General features: G+C 36.8%; 1 protein-coding gene across 1 annotated transcript; it reads left to right on the top strand.

Moving 5' to 3' along the window:
- The first annotated feature begins 1,715 nt into the window (after window positions 1–1,715).
- Window positions 1,716–23,556, top strand: LOC149838306 (zinc finger transcription factor YY1-like). The gene is made up of 6 exons (XM_090007659.1): window positions 1,716–1,845; window positions 11,732–11,790; window positions 12,931–13,127; window positions 13,491–13,580; window positions 14,900–15,043; window positions 22,855–23,556. Exons 1-6 carry the CDS (start codon window positions 1,760–1,762, stop codon window positions 23,413–23,415), a joined length of 1,137 nt encoding a protein of 378 aa, XP_089863785.1. The 5' UTR covers window positions 1,716–1,759; the 3' UTR covers window positions 23,416–23,556.
- The last annotated feature ends 218 nt before the right edge of the window (window positions 23,557–23,774 follow it).

The following is a 23,774-nucleotide window of genomic DNA, read 5'->3' on the forward strand; positions in this document are numbered from 1 at the left end:
TGTAGGGGTGGCAAAATCTGACACCAACCCGCTTCTTAGTCGGGTTCGGGTTTGGCTTAAACGGGTTCGTGTTGTAAATGGGTCGACCCGCCTAACCCGTTTATTAAACGGGTCGGGTTTGTGTTAGGGGTATGCTAACCTGCCAACCCGGCTGACCCGTTTAATAAACGGGTTAGGCGGGTGGGTCAACCTGTTTACCCGAACCCGCCCTGCCAACCCGTTTACCCAACCCGACCCGCCCGCCAACCCGTTTACCTGACCAAGACCCGCCAACCCGTTTACCCGACCCGACCCATTTATTAAATGGGTTAACCTTGTCGTGTCGGGTTACCCGTTTAATAAATGGGCCGTGTTCGTGTTTGCCACAGCTGACCCGTTTAATAAACAGGTTGGATTCTTGTTGAGGTATGCTGACCCGCCGACCCGACCCGCCAACCCGACCAGATTGCCACCCCTAGCTGTCCGGGCAAAGGCAGAGGACACAGTCTCCACCCTACCACGTCACAAAATTCTGTTCTCCATTCTCACATGACTTTTGAATTTAACCTCCATCCTCCGCTCAAATGGAGCAAGGCGGGGAGGGGCCTCATTTCTCCCTGATCCACTGTCATCCCTAAATGTGTTGGGCATGGTAGATTTACTAAGAATCCACACCTAGATCATGTGTTTTCGATGAAAAAAATGATGTTTGGAACATAAAAAAATTACAAAGATTTTGGACCGCTGATTTTTTGAACTTTATAAAAACCCACAATGTGTTGGAATCAAACACTTCAAGAGCTTATCCCTCTAAAATCAAGAAGATATATAGATCACATCTGTACTGTCAGAATTTCAAAATAAAATGAAAAAAGCCCAAAAACCTCATTTAGCAGGCCCATTACTCTCTCTCTCTCTCTTTATATATATATATATATATATATATATATATATATATATATATATATATATATATATATATATATATCACGGTCCAAACCTGTTTTCTTGGCAAATATGATTGTATAGCTGTGATCACCATGGTAAAACAACCTAAGAACCAACTATGGTAACTTTGAAGTCTTCTAGATCATAAAAATCCAATTTATTCATAAAAAAATGTTTGCAACAAGAGTCAATTCGTAGGTTTTTTATCAGGAAGATCACATCCCGGAGGTTTACTAGTATGAAGGGTAAAAATATTTTAAAAAAAGTTGGTTATCCACTATTTTTGACATGAGGCCAATTTTGCAATTTGTAGTGAGTTTCGGAAAACATGACATTTTTGCAAAGACAATAGGATAATTTTTTATTTTTTAAATAATTGTATAATTCTACTTTTTAGTAAGAGTTTGAGATATCTACACAACGTATCGATGTATCGCACTAACCTCAGGAGGTTTGCTAATGGGAAGGATAAAAATATCTTAAAAAAGTTGGCCATCCACTATTTTTTGACATGAGGCCAATTTTGCAATTTGTCGAGCATTTCAGGAAACATGACATTTTTACAAGGACAATGCTATCATTTTTTATTTTTTAAATGATTCTAAAATTTAAACCTGACCTGAACCCATATGGGTGCTCCAAAATCGGGCTGAGACAAGATTAACCGAATCTCCAAATCGCATCCATGCAACCTCGACCCTTTTGCTTCCCTGGATTTCTTTTCCACCTTGGAAAAATCGTTCCTGCCAAACAATAAGTCTTTCCGTATTCCATGTGACAGACGAGGGAGCCCGCGAAATATATTCGGAGAGAGGGAGAGAGAGTGTTGCAGATGGAGCAATTAGGGCAATACCCTCTGGAGAGGCGCTCTCTTTCCCTTCGTCCCTCTAAGCCCGCAGTCAAATGGTTCAAAGAATGGTATTCCGCCGTCCCCCAACCTCTTTTCCACCTCTCGATGGCTAGAATCCTTGGTAGATTGATTCGTTGATGAGGCTCTTGTTCCTTTTCTTTCGTTTTTGTTCGCTAGTTGTCCGAATTTTCTTTTTATCAACATGGTGTTTGAGTTCAATAGTTTAGTCGTTCTTCTTCCTTTTCGATTCATGTATCGCTTAGTGTCTGAGTTTCTTAGAGATTTTTGCCCTCTTGGTGTTTGTGCTTTTCATATAAGATTGTTGCGTTTGCGCAATGCTGATTCTTGTTTCATGTTCTTTCACATGATTGTGATCGTGACAATATGAATATTAGTGCTATTTTTTGGTGGTAGGATATGGATTGAGATTATAACTTCAATAAATTGAATTCTGATGGTAGCTTGTTGGATTCTGCGTAAGGATTTGATTTGAGAGAGAGAGAGAGAGAGAGAGAGAGAGAGAGAGAGAGAGAGAGAGAGAGAGAGAGAGAGAGAGAGCACATCCATACTTTTTGGTTCTTATGGTTGTGAAGATGATTATCGAGTTATTGCTTGATGACTTTATTCGTGTTCCTTTTTTTTTGGTTTCTGGAAGTGTGGTGCATTGTTAGGTGAGTTTACCTTCCCTTGAATCAGTTGGCCTTAATGAAAACATAATTCAACTTTGGTGTCAGTTGGTCAATGGGAATAAGTTGCAGTAACAATCTATTTTGTACTGTTGAAAGGTTAGAATGGTGGAAGTTTTTCACATAGTTATTGGAGTGGGAATCAGAATCAGGAAGCGGTAAGGGAGTCAAAATCGGGAAATAGCCATTTCAAAAATTTAGAGGATTTGAGAAGCGGGAAGCAGGTAAGAAGCGTTAGAGGAAATCTTTTAGGAAGCTTATGAACATAAGAATCAGGATTCCTAAAATGATCGAGTTTCCTAAGGGAATTGTGGTTTCTAAACATAGGAATCGAGATTCTTGAGGGAATAGGTATTCCCATGTAAAGTAATCGAGATTCCCATCTTATGAGAATCAAGATTCATGAAGGAATCTGGATTCCCATCACTGGGACTCGCGATTTCTGACCGATTCCTATTCTAATAATTATGTTTTTTTCACTGCAAATAGTTGTACATGATTGATGGGAAAATGCTATAGCATTGATCATGCACAATTATCTTCATTCATGCCTAGGCTTCAGCTAAATTGCCAAAAGTAATAAGGTTATTGTGTAAAACGCTATCGTTTGGGCCATTATAATTTAATTGCATGCAACGATTGTTTAGCTAGTGTTTGGTCATTAGTTTCGTGAATTGCAGGATGGCTTGTTCTTCATGCATGGTAGTTGGTGAAAGGATCCAGACTTCTTTAACCAACTTGTAATAGAAGAGCCATTTTGTTCTATGGGAGCAATTACCTTTCTCATCTTCTTTTCTAGTGATGTTGTGTGATCTTCGTGGGTGTTTTTTCATATTATGCATGTTTTTTTCCTTCAACCAAATCTTGGAGTTAAAAATGAAAATGTTGTTAAGTTTTAGGGTTTTAGAAAGCAATTGTAAGTTATGGCGGTAGGTTTTCTCCTGATGAAGTTGACCAGAAAAAGAATGTTGGGGTTATGCAGCAACCTTTTTGTACATACTCTAATGAAACAGAGCAAACAAAGGCAATTGCAAACTGAAGTTCCTTGCAGTCCACTATTTGCTAGAATTTTTTGAACTTGTCTTAAACTGAAGCATGCTACATTATGGTCTATAAAAAAAAGCATTTCTGAATGTACTGGGTGATTTTATGCCATTCGGAAAGCTTTACAAGAGAAAAGCTGATTATCTTGGGTGATGATGTTTCTATTATTATGCCTTTATTCATTTTGATGAGGATCAAAGGCATATAACTCTCATCTAAATCAGAACCACAAGTTTCCATGAAGGGGATGAGGGATGCAAAGGTTGCCGACTTTATAATCTAAGGCTTAAGCAGGTGTAATGTGATGAAAGTGTGGAGGAGTGTTTTCACAGTGTGGTTCTGACACATCAATGCTTTGATGCATTCCACAACTTTGGAAGTGCATGTAATGAAATATGCGGAAAAGCAAAGAGTGCACTAAGCACTTACAACATCTACTAATGAACAAACAAAGAAGGGCTAATACCCAAACCCACAAGAGACAACACAACATAAAAATATAAATGCCTCTTATTGAAAGAGAGAGAGCTCTCAAGAGTGAGAAATACAAGAGGGGTTCACCCCTATTTATACACAAGAGAAGGAGAGGGAGAGGGCCAAGAGGCCTTAAAAGGAGAGCCACCTAGGGGGCTCCCCATGTAGTCGTTGGGAGCCCCCAACGGTCACAAATGTGACCGTTGGGGGCCCCATCGACTACATGGTGGGGCCCCTTTTGTGTGAGCAAAAAACAAAAAATAAAAAAATACACTTTACAAAAAATAAAGGGAAAAATAAAATAAGAAAAACAAGTACCCCTATCGGGTACTTGTGAAATGACAGAAATACCCCTATCGGGTATTATATATATATATATATATATATATATATATATATATATATATATATGAATTACATATATTTTAACACCCTCCCTCAAGCTTTACGGGGATATAACCGAAAGCTTGTTAAGGAGAAACAAAAACCAAGGAGCCGCAAGAGCCTTAGTGAAGAAGTCCGCCAACTGGTACTCTGATGTGACGTAAGGTAGTGCTATAGTTCCTCTTAGGTATTCATCCCGAACGTAATGGCAGTCCATCTCAATATGTTTAGTACGCTCATGGAAGGTGTGATTGCTTGCAATATAGATTGCGCTTTTGTTGTCACAACACATCTTCGAAGGAGTAGAGATGACAATGCCCATATCACTGAGGAGGCTTCTTAGCCACACAAGTTCCATGGTTGTAGTGGCCATAGCACGATATTCTGCTTCCGTCGAGGACAATGATACTTTGTGTTGCTTCTTGCATCTCCACGAAATCATAGTCACCTAAGAAAACACAAAAACCGGTAGTTGAGACACGGTCATTGGGATTTCCTCCCCAATCTGCATCAGTATAAGCAATTAAATCAAGTGACGAGGTAGAAGAAAGAAAAACTCCCTTAGTTATGGTATTTTTGATATATCTGACAATCCTTAAGACTGCACTCATGTGCACGGTTGTAGGTGCATGTTGAAACTGACTGACAGAGTGGACGGCATGAGCAATGTCTGGCCGTGTGATGGATAGGTAGGTTAGAGACCCAACAAGTTGCCGGTAGGGAGTAGGATCCTCGAGAGGTGTTCCATCTTCCAACCTTAATTTTGCATTGATGACTTCTGGGGTTTCTGTCTTCTTGTCATCGGAGATACCCGATTTGGAACAGATGTCAGCAGCAAGTTTCATTTGAGAGAGAATGTACCCTCAAGGAGAGTACGCCACTTCAATTCCTAAAAAATATCTTAAGAAACCAAGGTCAGACATATCAAAATTTTCTTTCAAAACCTTTTTAATATCAATAATGCCTTGCTCATCACTTCCTGTGATGATCATATCATCAACATAAAGTAGTAAAATAACTACAGAAGACCCTGCACTTTTCACAAACAAAGCAGTGTCAGTATAACATGAACGAAAATTTAAACTCGTCATTACATTACTAAATCTATCATGCCAAGCCTTTGGAGCTTGTTTTAAACCATATAATGCCTTTTTAAGTTTAAGAATTTTATTTTTACCAATACATACTCCTGGTGGGGGATCCATGTAAACTTCTTCATTTAATTCGCCATTTAGAAATGCATTCTTAGCATTAAGTTGATAGATAGACCATTTCTTTACAGACGCAATAGCAATAAGAGTCCTAACACTAGTCATTCTAGCAACAGGTGCGAAGGTTTCTTCATAATCTATACCATATTTCTGAGCATATCCTTTAGCTACTAATCGTGCTTTATAACGTTCTAATGAACCATCACTCTTGGTTTTAATTTTGAAGACCCATCTACATCCTATTGATTTCTTTCCAGTGGGTAACGAAGTTATTTCCCAAGTTTTTGCTTTTTCAAGGGCACTAAGCTCTAAGTTCATGGCTTCAACCCATTGGGGAATATTTTTGGCCTCATTATAGTGTGAAGGTTCATGAAATGAATGCAACGCAATTAGACATGCTCTATATCTAGGAGTTAGGGACTCATAGGAAACAAACCTATTTGGAGGATTGGAGATCCGACTGGATCTCCTTAAAGGTGTTTCTTCAATGTCGGATCCTTGAGAGTATTTTTCTAAGGCACTTATCTGAGTTTGTTGACCACGCCTAACATATGTTTGGATTGGTCTATTATTCTCATCTATAGCATTATCAAGAGGAACTTCCTCTAGGTCATTCAAAGACTCATTAGAGATTTCCTCTTCTTGAGGAGTCTCATCTTCTTGAGATAGAAGATCAAATAAAAAAGTATATTCACTTTCGTCAATATCTTTAGTTTTCACAAAACCATTTTCATTTTCCAAAAATGTTACATCTTTGGATACATAGAGTTTGTTATTTTTCAAGTCAAAACATCTAAAACCCTTTTGATTTTCTCCATAACCCAAGAAAACACATTCAATAGCTTTAGGAGATAATTTGTCCCGTTTGTGAGTAAGGACAAAACATTTACATCCAAAAACTCTTAATCTATTGAAGTCAGGTGTTCTTTCAAATAGTTTTTTGTATGGAGATGTATTTTGTAAGGATGAAGATATCATTCTATTTATTAAATAAGTTGAGGTTAAGGCCGCTTCGGCCCAAAAATTCTTTGGAATTTCTTTGGAAATAAGGAGTGTCCTAGTGGTTTCCATGATATGTCTATGCTTTCTTTCGGCCAAGCCGTTTTGTTGGGGAGTCCTAGGACACGATCTTTGATGACAAATCCCATTTACTTCTAAATAGTTTTGAAATTCATTTGATAAATATTCTCCACCCGAATCGGATCTAAGAGTAGAGATATTACTTGAAAATTGATTTTTAACTATCATATGAAATTTTTTAAAAAACTCAAAGACTTCGGATTTTAAATTGAGAAAGTAGATCCATACATACCTAGTATAGTCATCGATGAAAGTGACATAATAGGAGTACCCTCCTTTAGACATGACGGGGGAAGGACCTCAAACATCCGAATGGACTAACTCAAAAGGTCTTTTGGATACAAAAGTTCGGTTTGGAAAAAGAGTAGATTTCATTTTGCCAAAAATACAATTCTTGCAAACAAAATGTTTCTCATTACAAAATTTCTTTCCAAATGGAAAGGAGTACATTTTTGAGAAACTTGGATGTCCAAGTCTTTGATGCCAAATATCAATATTTTTATCTTGGACATGGTTACAAAAAGAGTTAATGGGGAGTTTCAAGTTGCTCATGTAATAGAGATCTCCCCTTCTATGGCCTTGCCCAATCAGCTTCCCGGACCGGAGATCCTGTATAGAGCAATCCTTAGTTGAGAAGGAGATTTTACATCCATGATCGCATATTTGAGCAACAGAGAGGAGATTTAAATTAAGTTGAGGTACAACTCTCACGTTTGGCACAAAGAAGTCTTTTGAAAAGTTTAAGGTTCCAAAACTTTTAACTTGTAAAGATGTACCATCGGCAGTTGAAACATAGGAGTTTTTAAAGTTATTACATAAATCGGAAAGCTCATTTTCAAGGGGGGTCATATGAAAGGAAGCTCCAGAGTCAAGGATCCAAGACGACATACCTGGAGGAGAGGAGGAAGCTACGGCGGCACCCGAAGTTGATGGAATCTTGAGTAGAGTTTGTAGTGCCTCCGACAGTTGAGCAAGAGAAAAAGAGTCCGTTCCTTTGATTGCTTCCTCTTTCTTTTGAGTAGCTTCTTCAACGGAAGCAACTTTATTTTTTGGTGCTTCATTCAACTTAGGGCAATTAGGTCTTATATGACCCGGTTCTTGACAATGATGGCAAATGGCTTTTCTATAGTTGCCATTATAGTTATTTTGCCTTCCAAAATGTGGAGGTTTGTAGGTTTTCATATGGTTGCCGGGTTTTGATACGGCCAAGACATCATTTCCTCCTTTAATCATGCCAAGACGGGTTTCTTCTTGGCATATTTCGGCTATGGCATCTTCTAAGGGAAGAGGCTTTGATCTATGTAGGAGGGAGGATCTAACTTGTTCATATTCGGGCCTAAGCCCATGTAAAAATTGGAAAAAATGTTCTTTTTCCATTTGTTCTCTCCTTAATTCCACATCTATACTAGAAACCCATTTTGGTTCTAGTAAGGATAACTCATCCCATAGAGGGCCAAGAGTGCTAAAGTAGTCCCTAACACTCATTTCTCCTTGCTTGATAGTCCGGATTTTTTCTTGAAGAAAGAATTGACGAGCAAGGTCTTTTTGTGTAAGCATACCTTTCATGAAGAACCATGCTTCATTTGCCATCCTAAATTTGGCAATGTTGGCGCAAATCTTGAGCTCCACATTATTCATGAACCAAGCAAGAATCTTGGCATGCTTACTCTCCCAATCTTCTATTTTAGATTGGTGATCTTCAATGGCCTTTATGCGGGCATCTCCTTCAAGAGCTTTTTCTTGATCGCCTTCCATCTTAGTTAGTTGGAGTTGTGGTTCCGGAATGGTGCCCATAACGTATCCCCAAAGCTTTTTCCCTTTGAGGTTGTTTTCCATGGCGGCGGCCCACATCATGTAGTTGGAACCATTGAGTTTGAAGGAGAGATCAATCTTTTGTTCTCCTTCCATAATAACCACTCACAAGAGAATATCAAGGAGAGAGAAACAAAAAACAAATATAGCTACACCACTGGCTATATTAAAAAGAAGAGCATACACAAGGCTCTGATACCATGTAATGAAATATGCGGAAAAGCAAAGAGTGCACTAAGCACTTACAACATCTACTAATGAACAAACAAAGAAGGGCTAATACCCAAACCCACAAGAGACAACACAACATAAAAATATAAATGCCTCTTATTGAAAGAGAGAGAGCTCTCAAGAGTGAGAAATACAAGAGGGGTTCACCCCTATTTATACACAAGAGAAGGAGAGGGAGAGGGCCAAGAGGCCTTAAAAGGAGAGCCACCTAGGGGGCTCCCCATGTAGTCGTTGGGAGCCCCCAACGGTCACAAATGTGACCGTTGGGGGCCCCATCGACTACATGGTGGGGCCCCTTTTGTGTGAGCAAAAAACAAAAAATAAAAAAATACACTTTACAAAAAATAAAGGGAAAAATAAAATAAGAAAAACAAGTACCCCTATTGGGTACTTGTGAAATGACAGAAATACCCCTATCGGGTATTATATATATATAAATATATATATATATATATATATATATATATATATATATATGAATTACATATATTTTAACAGTGCATGCCTGTTGTAGGGCTGATCTTTATCACAAGAGGAGAAGAAGACACAAAAAAGATAGAGAATAGAGGCACATTAAAGAAGCAACTTCATTAGCAAAAAATGAGAAACAATTACAACATATAGGGGTTGACCCCTTATGGTTACACAAAACTACAAAAATTGTTGACTTTCTAACCTCCTGTTATTTACAGAAATGGCCTTCTTAAATAATCATATCTACAAGACTGGAAGGGTAGCACCAATACATGTGATACATATATTGCACCATTCTCATGAATTACACTGTTCAACATATCCATATTAGATCAATGTGGATGTGGCGCAGCTGCAAAGCAACCCATTCCATAGTTAAAATTGTAGCTTGAATAGACATCATGGGATCTTGGTATACTATCAGACTCATTTCCTACCTTTTTCAGCTCTTTGGGTAGTTACTTGGCCAACATTATAAGTTATAATTGGGTATCTTGTTTTCAGAATTATGCTGCTTTTATATATTCTGCTATTTCACATTTTTAATGCTTGATGGAAATAAGTGCTTTTTGTTAAGTATGGCAGTGTTGTAATATCAAAGACAGTTAGGTCCTCTTGTATATTATAGGTATTGCCCCTTACGAGTGACATCCATGTAATTTTTGTTTTGTTTGGTTTTATTGGGGGATGCAACTTATAATGAGGCTTTTGTAATTTTGATGTTTTTGATATTTCATTTGTAATACCTCTTATGTAGTGCCCCTGTGGGGAAGGTTTCTAACAAAAATAACATTTTAATGGCTCTGAGCCTCTAACCCTCATAATACGGAGGACATTGGGGGTCATGGCTGTGCTTTCGTAGTTTCTTCTACATTACTTTCATTAGGGCTGGGTTTTCACCAAGGAAGAATACTGCTTGTTTAAAAGGGTGCTTGCCTATGACTGCCTATGCACATCAGTCACCTAGGCGTCCTTAGTAAACTTTTCATTAAGTTTAATGGGAAAACACATTCCTAGCAAGGCACCGCCTGACCATGTGGCTATAATTTTCGTTGCTCATGTCATACAAATGGATAAAGGCTTTATCGAAAATAATGTGTGTATATATATATTTCTATTTCTCTTGAAGCTTCAGTGTCCTTTCCATAAGCTGCCAGTGTATCCTAAGGATGTGTTTAGAAGCTCCTATCTAGAGATTGAAACCCTAGGCTTATACAAACTCCCAAAGATTCCTATGAGCAATTGTAAGTCTTGAAAAAAAAGAAAGTATGGTGATATTACTGACATGGAGGTCTATTGAAGGATTTAGCTTGTAATTGAGAATGCAGCTTAGACTGGTGAGAAAATCACCAACCAGAATATCTTATGGATACCTGACCTGACAGACTAATGAGAGGATGATGCATTGGAAGCTGCATGGACATGCGAAGGCAAGATCTGAATTGCATTAGAAATACATAGAATGGAATCGGATGATCATACGGGAAGAAAATAAGGAAAGCTTCCACTAAAAACTTCTTACATCTCTATGCAGGAACTGACTTCTACGAGAAGGATTTGAGCCTGGGTGGGCGAGAGCTAACCATTAAGATATCAGTATCTATGCAAATGTTGCTATAAGTGTGTCTATGATCCACACGGATCTGTATTTTGACTAGTCACAGTGTCAAACTTGAAACAATTGTTATTTTTACAACTATAAAGGCAGAAGCCTTCGTAAGTGCATGTGGTGGTGTTCTCTCTCTCTAATATGTGTGTGTGATGCTGAAGATAATAAGATTATGGTCTACACAGTTTTAGCAAATTTTATTATTAACGGGATTCTTTGGAAACACTGTCACCGATATCGCCAATATTTTGAATATATCATGATATTATTGGCAATTTCAAGGTTGCTGATACTATTGGGAATATATCGCGATATTTTCAAAATATCGGCAAATAAAAAATATCGCAATAATATCCCGATATTTTTTAGATTTTTTTTTTAATTTTAAGTTTGCATTTCCTATTTTTTGTTTCTTTTATATTTTAAAACCTTTAAAACATGTTTCTTTATATTTTTGAAAGAAAGATAATACAAAACTTATTATTTTCTTATGTTTTTTGTTGTTATTTATATTTTTTTCAATTTTTTAAGCTCCCGAGATTTATCAACTTTTGAAAATCTCTTCGAGAAATACCCTCGCCGAGAAATTACCTTTAACGATACAGGTGACTATGTTTGTAACATAAACATGCAACTATGGCTGATTCCGTCTTTCTTTTTGCTTACAGTAATTAGTTTTTTGAAAGTGTTGCTATCACAATTAGATGTACGATATATACTTCATTTGCTTGCCCATTGTCCTTTTCTGTGGATGAATATGAGAGACATTGATAATTTCAAATGCCTCTTGATATATGTGGTTTCCTGTTCGAATCGATGCAATATGAATGGGATTTAGAATTGGGAACAATTGGTTCTAGGAGTTTATTATAATCAAGAATGAGTTGATACACTCATTTTGTTTGGGCAACCATTTGTTACTTTTGCTAATTTGTATTTCATTTTCTAGGGTACCTCAAGAAACCGTCATATCAGGTGGAAAATGTTTCCTTTTGAAGTGGGTCAATGGTATGTTTCATAATTATCTATATCAGCTGGAATATTCATGCATCAGTTCTTTTGTCATAGTCATGTTATTATTATTTTATATCTCATGTTTTGGTTGTGAACATCTGATATAAACAGTGACATGACGTCTGGTCCAAATCGGTCAACTGATCCTAATAATTTAAGTCTATGTAGCAAGTTCAAGAAGGTGAACTTGTCTAAGTAATGTCTTTATATCCCAAGCTTTTAATTTTAATGTATCTTGCATTTTTCTTGAGGCCATCTGATTAAATTATGTTGTAGTAGTAAAGCAGGAAGGAAGAAGAGTTTCTGATCCAGGAGAATAAGTTTTTTATTGGAGATGATGTTTTTCCCTTTCATGCGTATGTTTAAACTGATCTATAACATATTTAGAATTCTAAACCATTTTGTCTCACTGGTCTGCCATGCTTGTTGCATTTTTCATGGGATTCAAGATCTCCAGAAATTGCAGAGAAGTGGATCAATAGAGGGTCCATTGGCAGGTGAATGAGTTATTGCCTATGAAGGTTATGCATGGACTTCTGTTTTTCAGTTACTGAGATTCTCCTCAGTTTTCTATTTTCAAGGTTCCTTTGTCTCCTCATCATGGGAATCCCACAATCTTGATTCTGCCTGAGCTGTTAACCCAGTTTTGAAATTTGAGTTTTGTCAATATATGAACCATTTTATTACAAAATGTGAAAATTTTCCACACATTAAAGGCTAACATAGTGCTATTGTACTGTACAAGCATAATAGATCTGTTCTACAAAACGTGTATCTTCATTATCGTCGTTAATTTGTTTCATGGTGTGCATTAAAGTTCCTAATGGCCTGTACTTTGTGTATGCAGTGTATAAATTTGTGTTTGCTGTTTCTGCTTCCCATTTTTCTTATGAAGAAAATGCTGTTCTTGTAGCATATTATTCTGAAGATCCTTGTGGATTAATCAACCACCAACCAACCATCTGATATATGCATGAGGGCGAAATGTCCCTGAATATTTGGTTTCTTGGTCTATAATTTTCATTGTGTTGCTCCATTGTCATCTTCATCCTCCTCCTCCTCATCATCATCATCATCACCAACATATTCTCCATCTTATTCTTCTCCTTTTTGTTTTTCCTTTTCAACCTCAAGCGGAAACATTGAAGGCACTTGAAAAGCAAAAGGAGCCAGAACCAGTAGAACAAGAACCAGAACCAACAACTGAGGTTCTCTTCCTGTGTAGCTATGAAGGCTGTGGAAAGACATTTGTAGATGCTGGGGCATTAAGGAAGCATTCTCACATTCATGGGGAAAGGCAGTACATTTGTCACTATGAAGGATGCGGAAGGGTAAACTTCTTTTGCAAAAGCTTTAATAACCATATAGTTATTACTTGTTACTGAGTCTTCAGGGCAGATTGTCATTCTGATATTCAACATCTTCTGATCGTAGCACCTCTATTTACTTTTTGTTGTTGGCATTGTTGACATTTGATATTTACTAACATGCATGGATAATACGAGATAATTCATTTTTTAGATACATATATATGTATAAATATATAAATATAAATATAAACGTAAACATAAACAGGTAAACAGATATACATATATATTTAATTATATATTGTTTAGGCACATTTATGCGTGTTCTTTTCATCTGCTGGTTGTCTTGTCTCTTAGAATTTTTGACGAAGGTTTATATTTCTGTAGAAATTCCTGGATAGCTCCAAACTTAAAAGGCATTTCCTCATACACACTGGAGAAAGGCATTTTGTTTGCACCTATGAAGGCTGTGGTAAGGTGATCATCTTTCCTACTCCAAAGTGTTCTTGTCAGTCACCTGATATTCCTGTTTGCTATTATGGTATGTGCGATGTTTTTTCTTTTTTTATGTAGTAGTAGATGGCTTATCATGGTAGACTCTTTTCTTTGGATAGATGAAACATTGAAAAACCTGATCTAACTCTTGGAGATCTTTGATCTGTTCCTAAGGGTTTTTTCATTGCCAATAAGTTTTAAGAATAAATTTTGAAGAGAAAAAGAAAACAAATCAATGATCCAAATCACTCTAAGGTATCATTCCTGAAGGAAAAACTCGAATCATCACATTCTACTTAACCTTTTTTTACTGTAGTAATAAATGAACTATAGGGCACATACATCTAGCATCATCATTATGGTTTGGTTGGATATTCTTGATGAGAATTGTTGACAGGCCCACAATTTTTATTCTTGCTCCTTGTTCTTCAAGGAACTTTGGTTTTATCCAATTCACCAATTTCCATGAAAGAGGTAAATTTTAGGGTGTGTTTGGATAACCTTTTAACTGAAGAAAGGTAAATAGAAATCATCGTTAATGCAGATTCCTAGAAATTGGAGAGAAATAGAAAAAGATAAAATATGTGCTTCCATGCCTTTTAACTTTTCTAATTTTTGTAATTACCACTTACGTAGATGGTAGCAGGTATTCTACCCAAAAGGTCCAAAATTTCTCCTTTTTTGAAGAAAATGATATAATTGAATGTGATTACAGTTCTGTGAAATGACACCCAAACAGGTGAACATCATAGGAATTCTCATTATCAAGGATTATTGTTGACGGTATCTACAGGCACTCCTATTTTTTTGGATGGAATACGATTACCACTTAACTAGGTGGTAAATATAATTCTTAGAAAAATTAAAATCTCATGGGGCCAACAAATTCTCCATTTGTCTCTATTTTTTAGGAATCCTTGTTAATGAGTGATATTATTGAGCCTGTACTTGTCTTCAATCATAAGGTTAGTCGAATACACCCTTAACGGATAAAAGCATGTTTAGGCATCAGAAGAGAAGGGTGACTAAGTGCCACTCACTAGGCATATTACCCAATTGGAAACATTGGAGGTCAGAATTCTAAGAACAGAATTTCTTTTATCTAATATTTTTATCTATTTTCATGAATTTCTGTTAAATCAATTAGGAAATTTTCATGTTTATGCATTCACTATTTCTTTCTTTAGATGTAGATGACAAAAAAAGAAAAAATATTCAATAATAATTAGTTTCTGATTATCGTATGTTCTAATAAAATCCCCTATTTCTTGATTGACTAATGACTTGACTAATGCTCACAGGCTTTCTCCTTAGATTTCAATTTGAGGGCACATATGAAGACACATTCACATGAGAACTATCATGTCTGCCCTTACAAAGAGTGTGGAAAGAGATATGCTCATGAATACAAACTAAAAGCACATATCAAGTCACACCATGAGAAGGTTGGTATTGAAAAATTCACATATTTGTGCTGCAGTTCAGGTTCGATGATGCATTATTGGTGTTGATTTATCAAATTAAAAGCAGCTTATCATGTTTCAAGTTGTTGATATAAGGCTCATGCATATATTAACCATGATAAATCATATTTTATGGGTGAAGTGAATGAAATGGCTTTCCTACTCAGCTTTGCCATAAGTTTATTAGCATGCATGTTATGATAGTTATAGGAACCTGTGTAGTCTGCTTTGTACTCATTCAGAAGTGAAATTCTGATGTTCATTTTTGTGATTGGTCTTTGAGGCAAATTATTATATAGTATGTCTACTAACCAAAATTATTGTGTTTTGTGTGTGTGTGTGTGTGTGTGTGTGTGTGCCTGTTTAGAGTTGGTGTAGGCTAGTCCCTAGTTGAATCTATATTCCAAATCCTAACCCCTAAATCTTTAGCTTCTGGTTATTTAAGGTACCATGACCCTTATTAGATGGTGAAATTCAATACTCATCACATATCGAGTTTTAGCTTAAATTGATATCGAGAATCATTACAATGTGGATTCATTTTTGATGTGCTAAACAATTGATTTTTTTTTTATTTACATATTTGTTAGAGTCCACGTGGGGTTGTACATGAGCAGACCCAATCTCAAGCAGAGAATGAATCTGATTTTTCGAGCTTGTCTTAGTGAAAATGTGTGGGCTTGATTCATCTCATGCCCAAGTCAAGCTTCATTGGGCCACATTCTTGGCTTGACTGAGTTTAGTTTGATCAAAGCTATAAATTTTTTTAATGCTTTATAGTGGAGGTGACTTTGGGATTTGAAACAGTTGCCTCTCCAAAATGATGCAATGTCCTTAATGTTACTCCATAGTCAATAATCAACACTTACGATGATGTAGGTAATATATATTGTATAAGAATACATTGATTTTACCACCCAGGTGGTATTCCATGTGGTAAGCGGGGTCCTGTGTCAAGCTGAAGGCCCAGGATTGAATCCCTCTGCCACATGGGGGGGCTGTTGTTCTGGTAGGGGTCTGCTTTGTTAAAATGTAAAACTGTACATATATGTATATATAATAATATTATATTATTATATATATATATATATATAAATACATTTTTAATTTCTTTCTTTTCTGTATTTTTTTCCTTTATTTTTATTTTTTGTCTTTATGTCATCTAGTTCAGTTTGAACTAGAATGACTGTTGCTAGTCAAGTCCTGTCCAGACTTGACTAGCAATAGAGCTGTTGGACTGACACAGTCCAACAACTCTTAATAGAGCTGTTGGACTGACACATTCCAACAGCTCTAAGCTGTTGGACTGTGCCCAACAGCTCTATTGAGTCCTCTTTCAGCTGTGTATATAAAGGGGTGCAGCCCCTCTTGTATTTCACTCCAATGCTTCTTAAGCAATTGGTTTTTTATATCAATAAAGAATACATTTTTATTTTTATTTTGTTTCCAGTTATACCCTTTTTAAGGGTTATGCTTTAGTGTCATTCTTGACACTTGCTCTTGTTAATCAAAGCTCGTGTTTCGAAGATCCCCATTTCATTTCATGGTATCAGAGCCGTGGAAGTACTAAATCTTGAGGAAAAGCTGCCTCGGTTTCCGTGCCCGTTTGCAAAAGTGTTCGCCACTTGAAGAGAAGTGTTTTATCACTTCATTGGAGAAGATTTCACATCTTGTTGTATTGTTTTTTTTTTTTTTCTTTCTTTCTCATTTTCCTTCTTGTTTCTCTTCTATCCCTATTCTTTCTCTCCTTGTAATCGATGGATGACAATGATAAAGTCACCATCATGCCTATGAAACTAAGCGATACGAACTATGTAACATGGGCTTCAATCATGAAGCACCATATATGGGGAAAAGGCTTATGGGGGATTGTGGATGGTTCCGATTCGGAACCTAAGCTATCTCTTACTAAAAAGGAGGGAGATAAAGACGTCCCTCTATCGGAAGAAGAGAAAATCAAGGCTATTGCCTCATACGAGAAGAAATGGAAAGAATGGAGAATATCTCATGCGAAGATAATGTCATGGCTTATCAATAGCGTTGACATTAAAAAATGCTCAAGTCTTGCCAAATTTGATCATGCCGATAAGGCATGGGAATACCTTAAGAATATGTATTCCCTTAAAGATATTGCACACGTGTGCAACCTCTAAGAAAAAGTTCGAATGATGACACAAGGAGACAAAACTATTCGTGAATATTACAATGGGTTGTCCGAACTTTGGGAAGAACTTTCCCTTTTAGAACCAAAGTGGCATTGTGCTGAAGACATCGAGCTTCGTCAGAAACAACTCGATGTTGAACATTTTTACCAGTTTATCACTGGATTAAGGCCGGAATTTGAAACCACTAAATTGGCCCTACTTCACCGGGGAAAAATTCCTTCTATTGTTGAAACTATTGAAGAGTTAATAATGGAAGAAAATCGTCTCCGAAAAGGTTCTTTAAAAATTGAAGATGATTATGTTTTAGCCGTGTCTAGACCAAGGAATCATGTTCGATCATATAGGCCTCCTCACTTTAACCGACAAAATGGTGACTATGATAAGAAGAAAGTTATTTGTTATCACTGTCATGAACCGGGACACTACAGGCCACAATGTCCCAAACTTAAGGAGCTGAGAGAAAAAAGAGCTACAATTGCTGGATCGGAGCCTAAAGATCAGGATGCACCAGTTTCCCTGGCCCAACTAATGGAGATCCTTCAGCCTCTCATCAAAGGTGCCTCTTCCTCATCTGAAGCTTCAACCGGCGCAACAGCCTCATCTTTTTCTGATTTAGGTAAAATTTCTTGGCTTCTTGACTCTGGTGCATCTTTTTATATGACCCTAAATAATCAAAGTCTATCCAAATGTGTTAAAAATAAAACAAGTGTGTCAAAGGTCTTTACTGCTGATGCTGATGGGACTTCTCTTGAAATAGAAGGAATAGGAGATTTTGAAAAAATTTATAAAGCAAAAAATTTTTTTATTCCAGAAATTAGACATGTTCCCAAATTAAATTTAAATCTTTTATCTGTATCTCAAATTTCTGATTATGGGTGTAATATTTCTTTTTCTTCTCATGGTTGTTGGGTACAGGATCGCCAGTCAGGCAAGCTGATTGGGGAAGGCCATAGAGAAGGAGGACTCTATTACATGGATTTTTTGGAAATGCCGAAGAAAGCTTTTTGTTATAATATTCAAAAAATAGAGTTGGAACTGTGGCATAAGAGACTTGGTCACCCACATATAGCCAAAATCCAACATTTTCCAAATCTAGGGAAATTTTGTAACTCTGAATCATTTGATTGTAAAGATTGTATTCTCGGCAAAATGAAAAGATTACCATTTCAGAACAGAACCTTTTTCTCTTCAAGACCACTTGAATTAATACACTCGGATGTTTGGGGTCCTGCACCAGTAATTTCTAAAGGAGGATTTGTTTACTATGTTATTTTTGTCGATGATTTCTCCCGACATACGTGGATGTACTTTCTCAAACATAAGTCTGAAGTATTTTCATACTTTCAAACTTTTCATAATATGGTTAAAAACAAATTTCAAAATGATATTACTATTTTTCGCACAGATTCAGGGAGAGAGTTTTTATCCACAGATTTTCAAAATTATCTTAAATTGCATGGCATCACACATCAAAGATCTTGTCCTTATACACCTCAACAAAATGGACTGGCAGAACGAAAACATCGCCATATTATAGAAACCACTAGAACTTTATTAATAGCAAATCAAGTCCCTAAAGACTTTTGGGCAGAAGCTGCCTTAACTGCCACCTATCTCATTAATAGGATGCCATCTTCTTCGTTACAAAATATCACTCCCATTGAAAAACTTATGAACATTTCTCCAGACTACTCTAGATTAAGAATATTTGGGTGCAAATGTTTCATATTTACTGACAAAAATGATAAACTTTCCCCTCGTGCGATTCCCTGTGCCTTTTTAGGATATGCTGAAAACCAGAAAGGTTATAGATGTTTTGACTTCAAAAATAATAAACTATATGTGTCTAGAAATGTTTCCTTTCTTGAAAAGGAGAGCTTCTTTGATTTTAGAAAATTAAAAGACGTCACTGAGTACTCCTTTTTGCTAGATCTAACATCAACATCTGATGAATATGACCTTGATTGTAACTTTGATGATGATCCAAGAATTATTGATCTTAATGTTGAAAATGAAGAAGTTCATAGAGATACTAGTATTCAATATTCCAGGCGACAAGAGTCTAATACTCCATGTGCACTTGAGAAATATTCTAACATTCCAACTAGACAATCATCCCGAATCTCGAGGCCTCCAGAAAAGTTTGTATCATACGAGTCTTTCTCACCCACATATAGGGCAGTTATTGCATTAATTCACTCATATGAAGAACCATCCACATATTTTCAAGCAAAAAATGATATCAAATGGATAGAAGCTATGAAAGTTGAATTAGATGCACTTGAAAAGGCTTCTACATGGAATATTCAAGATCTTCCTCCAGGGAAGAAAACTATAGGATGTCGATGGGTTTATAAAATTAAAACCAAGAGTGATGGTACTCTTGAAAGATATAAAGCCCGTTTAGTAGCCAAAGGTTATGCCCAAGAATATGGGATTGATTATGAAGAAACCTTTGCTCCGGTGGCTCGTATGACTACTGTCCGAACCTTAATTGCCTTAGCTTCTATCAAAAAATGGTCTATTTTTCAAATGGATGTCAAAAATGCTTTTTTAAATGGAAAGCTAGTTGAAGAAGTATATATGGAACCCCCTCCTGGTCTAAGTATTCCTAAGGGTAAAGTCCTTCGCTTAGAAAAAGCTCTTTATGGACTTAAACAAGCACCAAAAGCTTGGTATGATAGGTTTAGTCGTGTTATGATTGATATTGGTTTTCAATTCTGTTTAACTGACACTGCTTTGTTTATTAAGAATTCTGATGCAGGGATCATTGTGCTTCTTCTCTATGTGGATGATATGATCATCACCGGAAGCGATAAACAGGGAGTTGAAACAATCAAAACACTTCTTAAATCTCATTTTGAAATGACTGATTTGGGCTTGTTGAGATATTTTTTAGGCATTGAAGTTGCTTATTCTCCTATAGGATATTTATTATCTCAGACTAAATTTGCTTTTGATATTGTTTTCAGGTCTGGTATTACTGATGATAAGAAAGTTGACACTCCAGAAGTTGTTAATGTTAAAATGAAGATTGATGATGGAGAACTTCTTGCAGACCCTACTCCTTACAGACAGCTTGTCGGGGCACTTTCCTATCTATCCATTACCAGACCAGATATAGCACATGCTGTTCATACAGCAAGTCAATTTCAATATGCTCCTACTTCTGTTCATATGGGAGCAGTCATGCGTATTATCAGATACATCAAGTCCTCTCTTTCACGAGGACTTTTCTTATCTTCCTCCTCTTCTCTTGATTTAATTGCATATACTGATGCTGATTGGGGAGGTGATCCCAATAACAGACACTCAACCACTGGCTTTTGTGTCTTTTTAGGGGAATCATTAATCTCGTGGAGGTGTAAAAAGCAGCAGAAGGTATCTCTCTCATCCACCGAAGCTGAATACAGAGCCATGGCAACCACGACCATGAAAGTAGTTTGGCTCCGACGACTGCTTGCTGACATGGGAGTTGAAGCAACAAAGGCTTCACAAATGTGTTGTGACAACAAAAGTGCGATCTACATTGCCAGTAACAGAACATTCCACGAACGCACCAAACACATCGAAATAGATTGTCACTACGTCAGAGAGGAATATCTACACGGGATAATTGATCTGCCATATGTCACTTCAGAATATCAGTTAGCAGACCTCTTTACAAAGCCTCTCGCTGCTCCCCGATTTCACTTTCTCTTAGACAAACTTTCGCTCATTGTACCGTAAGTTTGAGGGGGAGTGTTAAAATGTAAAACTGTACATATATGTATATATAATAATATTATATTATTATATATATATATATATAAATACATTTTTAATTTCTTTCTTTTCTGTATTTTTTTTCCTTTATTTTTATTTTTTGTCTTTATGTCATCTAGTTCAGTTTGAACTAGAATGACTGTTGCTAGTCAAGTCCTGTCCAGACTTGACTAGCAATAGAGCTGTTGGACTGACACATTCCAACAGCTCTAAATAGAGCTGTTGGACTGTGCCCAAGAGCTCTATTGAGTCCTCTTTCAGTTGTGTATATAAAGGGGTGCAGCCCCTCTTGTATTTCACTCCAATGCTTCTTAAGCAATTGGTTTTTCATATCAATAAAGAATACATTTTTATTTTTATTTTGTTTCCAGTTATACTCTTTTTAAGGGTTATGTTTTAGTGTCATTCTTGACACTTGCTCTTGTTAATCAAAGCTCGTGTTTCGAAGATCCCCATTTCATTTCATGCTTAACCCCAACTTGCCTTTAAAAAACGATACATTGATTTTGTTTGCACAGAACATTAATGTAAATGAGCCTAAAACCAGGCTTGAGCTTGGCTCATTAAATTAAGTAAGCCTGATCAAGACAGCCATATTCTTTATGCTAATCACACCTGGATTAGCATATGCCTAAGCTAGTTGCATTTGTATCTGGACTCCAACCCATTAACCAAAGTAGGATATGCTTTCAGGCTTCACTAGGTCTGACCTGTGCCTCTTTTATGTCGGGAGGGACATGAAATCAATCTGGTTTCTTTGATAGCATTGCTTGTCTTTTCAATCACATTTGTCTCTTGTAGAGGGATGCATATCTGATTGACACAAAGTAGTCCAACAGAATCTGAGAGTTTATGGCACTACCAATAGACAAAAGCCTACAGCCAACTATCAGTGTGAGTTAAAGCCACCTTCTCTTACGTACCATGGGTTCCCATAGTGCACGTTTTCCAACTCTTTCAAAGTTCTTTATTCACTCTTGGTAGTGCCAACTGTGTGTGTGTGTTTTGTGTAAGTGCGTGTGCTGAATAATTTACAAAAAGCCACCTAATGTTATGGTGTTTACTTTTATCCACCTGCTTTTATAATTTATGTTTCAAGCACATGCTTGGTCTAAAAATCATTTTGTTGATCTTTCTTTTGTCAAACCAAGTATAACTAAAATGCTTTCATTGTTGATTTGTTTTACTAAAGACCATAATATGACATGAATTGTTCTATTAGAAAGGACAAAAGTCATCATCAGGCGTGTACTTGAAACACATTCAGATAAAGTAGGAGGTTGAATGTAATAACCCATATGTAGGGTGGTTTTCTGTAAATTGCTAATAAGTAGGGTTCTAAACTGTTCGGATTTGGGTTGGATGTGGCCAATACTAGATCCAACTAATCGGATGTTGGCTAGATGAATTCAAATTTGGCTTAGGATTTCAGATTGTAAAAAGCTCATACCAGAACCAATCTTTTACATGTAATCGGTTTTGGATATCCATCAAATCCGGATATCTGTCAGATTTGGTAGCAAAAAGTTGAAACTATATCCTCATCTGATTATAATTGGATATGGTTTTAGCTTACACAATCCCACTAAACAGAGTTAGATTTGGTCAGATGTCGATAAAATCTGATCGATTGGCATCCCTACTAATAGCATATGCACTTTTTATCTTTGTACATGCACACGTACACAGCTAATTGAATGTCTATGCTTTACGGATTACGTGATCATCACCAAACTCAACCTGTTTATTGTGGAACCTTCAACAACTTGGTAGTTCAGATAGAGTAATTTCGCTGGTAATATTTCATCCTTCTAGTTGTGTTTAAGATGGAACCTTTATCTGCATTCTGTCATTGCTTTTCAGAATATGCCATCCGAAGCAAAACACAATGTGCAGATGGAAAAGCTACATAGTACCCCAAAACCTTCCTCTGTAATATATGGTTCTGCTTCATCAGATCGTCCCTATGCATGTCCTTACGAAGGTTGTGGAAAATCCTATATCCATGAATACAAATTGAACCTCCATCTTAGAAGAGAACATCCTGGACATAACACAGAAGAAAATGGGAAGCATGCCCAACATGACATGGACAATGAGATGGATGAAGCCAGTGACCAAGATGCGTATGCATCAAAAAGTGGCAGTGCCAAGGATGCAAAACGGAGCAAACCTAATCTAGCTTCAAAGATGCCACCTGCTAAGATAACCCAGAGGAAAGGGTCAGCCGTGTCCACACCGCCTGCAATTCCCATAACTGCACCTACGAACCCAAACACAAGAGTGAAGCAGCAGTGGCCTACCAAAGATGTGTACGAGGAAGACAGTGAAGAGACTGAAGAAGATCGTGAAAATGCAGAAGAGGAAGGATGGCGGTACGCAGAAGCAAACGAAGATTCGGAAGAGACAGAGTACGAGGACTAAGGGCTATTGTAAGATGTCCCCAATCTGTTTGATATAAAGATAAATGCTCTATAGTATGTTTACCCTTTTTCATTTTCTCCCTTAGAATGATTTTAGTGGAAGCTGGTTGATTCAAATATAATAAGTGTTTCTTGCTGTTAATGCATTGATTCTTCCATCAGCGTTTTTTTGGTTCACCAATTAGCTGTTAAGGTGCTGGGCAGTTCACAACCTGTTTGATTATTATTATTATTATTATTATTATTATTATTATTTCTTTCTTGTTTACTAGGAAACCGCTGGTTTTTTAGGATTGTTGGAAGGAAAGTGTGTTGTATGGTGAACATAAGTGGACAATTAAATTAAATGGAAAATGATAG

This window comes from Nuphar pumila, chromosome 5 (genome assembly GCF_984573655.1).
Source record: "Nuphar pumila chromosome 5, dmNupPumi1.hap1.1, whole genome shotgun sequence".
Classification (NCBI taxonomy): Eukaryota; Viridiplantae; Streptophyta; class Magnoliopsida; order Nymphaeales; family Nymphaeaceae; genus Nuphar; species Nuphar pumila.